Genomic DNA, 6,000 nt, shown 5'->3' with positions numbered 1-6,000 from the left:
AAACCCGCTGCATTTGTTTGCACCTGACCACCTATCCTAAGTCAGGAACCTGATTTCGGTGTTTATCATTTTGTTGATGTGATTCATACGTGTTTTTCATTTAAGCTCAATAGGGCCCCATGTGAGCTTATGTCATCACTTGGTGTTCGTCTTCGTTCGTTGTCTGTCGTCGTACACTATTTTAAATTTTGATATATATTGACAAACATGGCCACCATGGCAAAAAATAGAACTAAGGGGTCAAATACCGTTTTTTTGTTTATATTTCAAAAACTTAAGCTTTAAGAGCAAATCTGAATTGATCAATTGGTCAAGATTTATCATCCCAAAAATATTTAGGCGAATCAAAACACCCCATTGTTGGGTTGATGCCACTAAATTGGTAGTTTTAAGGAAATCTTGCAGTTTTTGGTTATTATCTTGAATATTAATGGTTATAAAGTTAAACTGTAAACAGCAAATATTTTCAGAAAAGCATAAGGTCTACAAAAATGTTTTCTATGAAAAAAATTGTCAATTGACCCCTTAATGGGTTATTGCCCTTAGAGGCCAATTTTACACAAGTTGTTTAGGTTTTTTAACTTATGAAAATCTTCTCCAATGAATCTAGTATATTTTGTATTTCATTTCCTTGTACGTCAAGGAACACAGCCATTATGGTTAAAATGGACCATAAGGATAAAATGCATGTATTTGCTTCACAGCAAATGGAATAAATTACTATTTTATAGATCAACTGTCAGAATTTAGTCAATTTTAGGTGATACATTCTCTTTTATCTTTTATTTCAATTTCTATTGTTGCCCTTAATATAATGTGGATACGTAGTACAAGGAGAAATTATGACTTCCATGGCCATAAAATTTAAAGATGCCTTTCCAAATATAAGCTTACTGGCTTCTGTTGGTGCTGTTATACCTGTAGCTACTGCTGGTAAGTCTCCTTTATAGTAAATCTGCTTGAGTAATTATTTTTCAATCAATTATATATTCAGCTCCTACATTGTAGGTGTTTTGGATAAATTATTTTTATCTTTTGTTTGTAGTATAGGATGTGAGAGAGGATTTAGTACCATGGCTAGAATAAAAACATTACTCAGGAACAGACTTAGCAACAATATTTTACAAGGATTAATGATGGTGTCTATGCATGGGCCTAAAGAAGATGAATTTCGGGAAATTTAAGAAAGAGACATATTTTGTTAAATTATATCAAAAAGTGTGGACAAAGAAACAAAGAACTTAAGTCTGTTGTTGTTAAATCCATGCTGATACATACAATTGTAAATGAAAGAAGAGAGAAAAGAGATAAATTGTTGAACAAAATCAAATCAAAGAATATTTGACAATTAATATGACTACTTTTATTTATGTTTGTTCAAACTCCATTAAATGTGAATATTATACTTATCTTTATTTTTGTGACCCCCACGTGCACCCACAGTAAATAAAAAAAAAAACGGTTGGACAAAAAAAAAAACCACCCGGTTGCAAGTGATTCTTTTAAAACATTTTTAAAACACACACCTTACCTTAGTGAAAAATCGAAAACACTGCGTACAAAGAGTGACAACTCTTATCTTCCAAATTGTCCATGTACAATCCTTGACCTTTTATCTGTTATTGATGAATTTCAATATCTAGGTATTGTATTTTCTAGAAAAGGTGCTTTTCATGTTAATAAATCTAGACTGGTTCAACAAGCCAGAAAAGCAATGTTTTATGTATAACGTAAGGCAAGAACATTGTATTTACCTATAGATATATAAAAAAAAAAGAAGATGTGGTATGATTGTGGTATGACCAAAATGACACAGACATTAACAACAATAGGTCACCGTAGGGACTTCAACAATGAGCAAAGCCCATACCGCATAGTCAGCTATAAAAGGCCCCAATAAGACAATGTAAAACAATTCAAACGAGAAAACTAACGGCCTTATTTATGTAAAAAAAAATGAACGAAAAACAAATATGTAACAAATAAACAAACGACAACCACTGAATTACAGTCTCCTGACTTGGGACAGGCACATACATAAATAATGTGGCGGGGTTAAACATGTTAGCGGGATCCCAACCCTCCCCCTAACCTGGGACAGTGGTATAACAGTAACCACTGTCCCAGGTTAGGGGGATGTATTGTTTCAACTTTTTGATGCTATAGTTGGCCCTATTCTTATGTATGGTGCAGAAGTTTGGGGGTATGAGAAAAATGATGTTATTGAATCATTGCACTTAGAATTTTGTAAATATATAATGAAAGTAAAAATTGTACACCTAATTGCATTGTATATGGTGAACTAGGTAGAGTACCAATTAATGTCTGTTAATATTAAGGCAAGAATGGTTGGTTTTTGGAAACGTATTGTTACTGGCAAAACAATAAAAATTCTCGTACATGGTATGAAATGCTATATAAACTCGATTCTAGTAATGTTTACCACTCTAAGTGGTTGAATTGTGTAAAAAATATATTATCTGAATGTGGTTTTATTAATGCCTGGAATAATCAATATATATAGTTCTACAAACTGTCAGTTGTCTAAAAATGTGAAACAGTAAAACTTCAATTTGTTTGTAAATGAATGGAAAGCTCAGATATTTTATACGTCAAAATGTTTAAATTATAGAATGTACAAGTCTGAGTTTGGTTTTGAAGATTATTTAACTACATTGCCTTTTGATTTAAGAATTAATTTGTGTAGATATAGGTGCAGTAGTCATATGTTACCTATTGAATGTGGTAGATTTGATAGCATTGATAAATCAGAAAGAATATGTGATTTATGTAACATAAATGTCTTAAGAGATGAGTTTCATAACATATATGATTGTACTTTCTTTAATGCTAAACGGCTGAAATTTTTGCCTGCAGATATTTGTAAACTTAAAAATACTATAAGTTTATCTAATTTAATGAACAGCACAGATAAATTTGTTCTTGTAGGCTTAGTCAAGTTTTGTGAAATTGTAATGTCAATTAACAAATGATATTTACCTTTCCATTTATTCATGCATTTGTAAATATGTTTGTTCATGTATTATTTCTTATTTGTTATATTGTTGTACTATCATGCCTCATGTGAGGCCTTTAGTGAAATAAAATATTTCAATGTTTCAATGTTTCAATGTTTCCTTACATTATCAAACCAAAAATTATTAAGTTACTTTCATCCTTAATATATTTTCTCATTTAAATAATTATTAAACACAACTGATTTATTGAAACCACATTTTATCTAATAAGAATTAAGCTTCTGATATAATAAGGATTAAAGGATTTCAATCTATATTTTAATTTGATTGAAAGGATTTGAAATTTATTCATATAATTTTTCGTACATAAATGACAGAGCATCATAAGCCTCTAAAGGATGGTTGGTGTAAATATGTTAATTGACTGCTTATGTTTAAAATTGCAATGTATTGTATTTCATGTATATGTATAAGTTGTATTCTAAAAAATAATCTATCAATCTATTGAAAAGCAAAAATTATCATTGATGGAACATTTCAGCAAAACAAATGCAACAGGTGAGCGATTCAGACTCTTGCGAGCCTCTTGTTTTATATAGATTAGACCGCGTTGGTTTTTTTCTGTTTGAATGGTATTACACCAGTCATTTTTGGGGCCCTTTAAAGCTTGCTGCTCGGTGTTGAAATACTTTAAAAATACTACTGTTATATAAAACAATTGTAATTAAAATATATGGTCGCGAAGATAGGTCCAGGATGGTAATTTCCTTTAAGACGTACAAATATGTACATGTACCTTTCTATATAGACAAAACATTCATGTTGTGCAAAGTATAATGTAAATGAAATCATCTTATTAATGATATACTTAGGTGAAATTAAAACGAAACAACATTAGAATTTAAAATTTATTCTTTAAGTCGGAAGATCACTAGAGAAGGAAAAAAAGAGCTACATATATTGATAGTTTATGGAGTTCCTTTTCGAGACATTTGATTTCTCTTTTATATTAAAATGGCTGGAAAAGGCTGACTCGGACTTTTACCTCATATTTTTATTTCTTTTATTTAAGTCTCAAATAAAAAAATCTGCTAAAATTTGGGAAAATGCCCTTTTATGTGTTAAGGTAACACGATACCGAATGGCATATCTCCCGATTTCCAAAATTTTTGGCATACGTGTACTTTGAATCGAGTTACATCGGAATATGTAATAAAAAATGGGGGTCACCATTTTTGTTTTTTTGTAATTTTCATAGGAAAACGTCAATTTTGGCGACAAATTTACTTAGGTATATAGGGGAAATGCCTTTTTTTCGGCTTACCTTTTTAGATTTTCGAATGGATGGCTATTTTCTTATATACGGAGAAAAACAAAAAACTAACATAATATCCAGGATTGCATAGTGAATCCATACACGTATAGAAACTCATATGTCACCATCCTTGTTTTTGAAATAAATGGCTTCAAAGTTGATCGACAGGCCCAGAATTTGACTAAAAACGTGTGACGTTATGATGTACGGAATATAACGTTATTCCTTCTCAGAGAAATGGAGAAAAAAATATGTGTCGGGATTTGAATGAGTATATTTTATTTTCATTTCCCCTGTCGACTGTCGTAAAGTTCCTAGTAATGCAATATAAAATTCTACTGAATCAGATACATGTATAATTTTATTTCGTCCTGCACATGGAATTTCACTCATATGAATTAATATCAATATCGTCCGATTTTCACATCAAACGAGCATATCATGACTTGAAACTTGCGTGAACAGGTTCCATGTGAATCTTATGATGATAGTTCATGCATAAATCACCGGAGTTTTGTACACGTTAAATTAACGTAAATATTTGAAATAAAATTATTTAAATAATATCTTTGTTCTAAAATTTGATTAAAACCATAAAAAATACCTTCAGATTTTTGTTAAGTTTACGTGAAAATTAAATGAAACATTTCACGTGAGATTCATCCGAATTACTGATTTTTAACTCCATCAAATTAGACAATGGTGGTATCATCACTGCATCCCGTGAAGCAGAAATATAGTATTTTAAAAAAATTGATTCATTTAACAGTTTTTTAATTGCTCGGTTTGATGGTTGTTTAACGTTCAGTGGCAAATAGTTCATGCATGTTCGGGACGATACAATACAATTTTGAAAACAGTTGTTTATAAAAGACACATTTGATGCACCAGTCAAAAAAGATTTTGTGAAAATTATGAGGAAAAATAATGATCTTGATAAAATACACATTCTAAAAAATAAAATAACAAAACTCCAAGAAAAAATCAAAACGAAACAATCCCTTATCAAATGACGAAATCAAAAGCTGAAAAACATCAAAAGAATGATAAACAGCTGTCATATTCTTGACTTGGTACATACAATACATGTAGTATAGTGTACTCTGCGTTGTGTAAATGTGTTACTTGTTTGCTCAGCAAATCGGACAAACCTTGCAAACTGTTAACCCGAATAATTCAGTCGTTATATTCCGCTTACTACATTAAGTAAGTATGAGGGATCGATTACGGGGAGGGACTGAACTATTCGGGTTAGCAAACTTCAACATTCTGTCATTTGTGAAAAATTATTTACATAACAAATCTTGAGATCATATATGCATTCTTTATATAAGTAAAACAACTGCGAAATTTAAAAGTTCCAGCTTGAAATTCAACCTGTATCAGATGTAAGCCGGAGTCTGTACTCTGTGTGCCTTTGTATTTTTATCAAAATGCCTAATCCAGCTGCCTGTCATGAAACAAAAAAGAAACTCCAGACGATATGCGCACCTATAATATGAGTAGTAACACCAGGTACATAGTTTTAAAGCTGAAGCAAAACTACTGTAGTTCTAAATAATTAGCTGAATTAACTCTATATATAAGTTAATTGCGGGATTAACGGTCGAACGGACAAATGTAAAACAATATGATGATACGTGCTCTATAAGTAATTTGGTGACAATGCATATTTTTGAATACGCAGTTCATATAATGGAATGGTAA

At 30.9% G+C, this 6,000-nt stretch overlaps 1 protein-coding gene across 1 annotated transcript in view; it reads left to right on the top strand.

Moving 5' to 3' along the window:
* The first annotated feature begins 842 nt into the window (after positions 1–842).
* Positions 843–6,000, top strand: part of LOC139492982 (uncharacterized) — a 60,589-nt gene continuing 55,431 nt past the window's right edge. Inside the window, exons 1-2 of the mRNA XM_071281129.1 lie at positions 843–933; positions 1,660–1,730. Of these exons, the coding sequence (XP_071137230.1) occupies positions 843–933; positions 1,660–1,730 (162 nt within the window). The remainder of the gene's footprint in view (positions 934–1,659; positions 1,731–6,000) is intronic.

Source organism: Mytilus edulis, chromosome 10 (genome assembly GCF_963676685.1).
Source record: "Mytilus edulis chromosome 10, xbMytEdul2.2, whole genome shotgun sequence".
In the NCBI taxonomy this organism is placed as follows: domain Eukaryota; kingdom Metazoa; phylum Mollusca; class Bivalvia; order Mytilida; family Mytilidae; genus Mytilus; species Mytilus edulis.
Note: the sequence above shows the minus strand (reverse complement) of the source record. Positions and strands in the feature narration are given on the sequence as shown.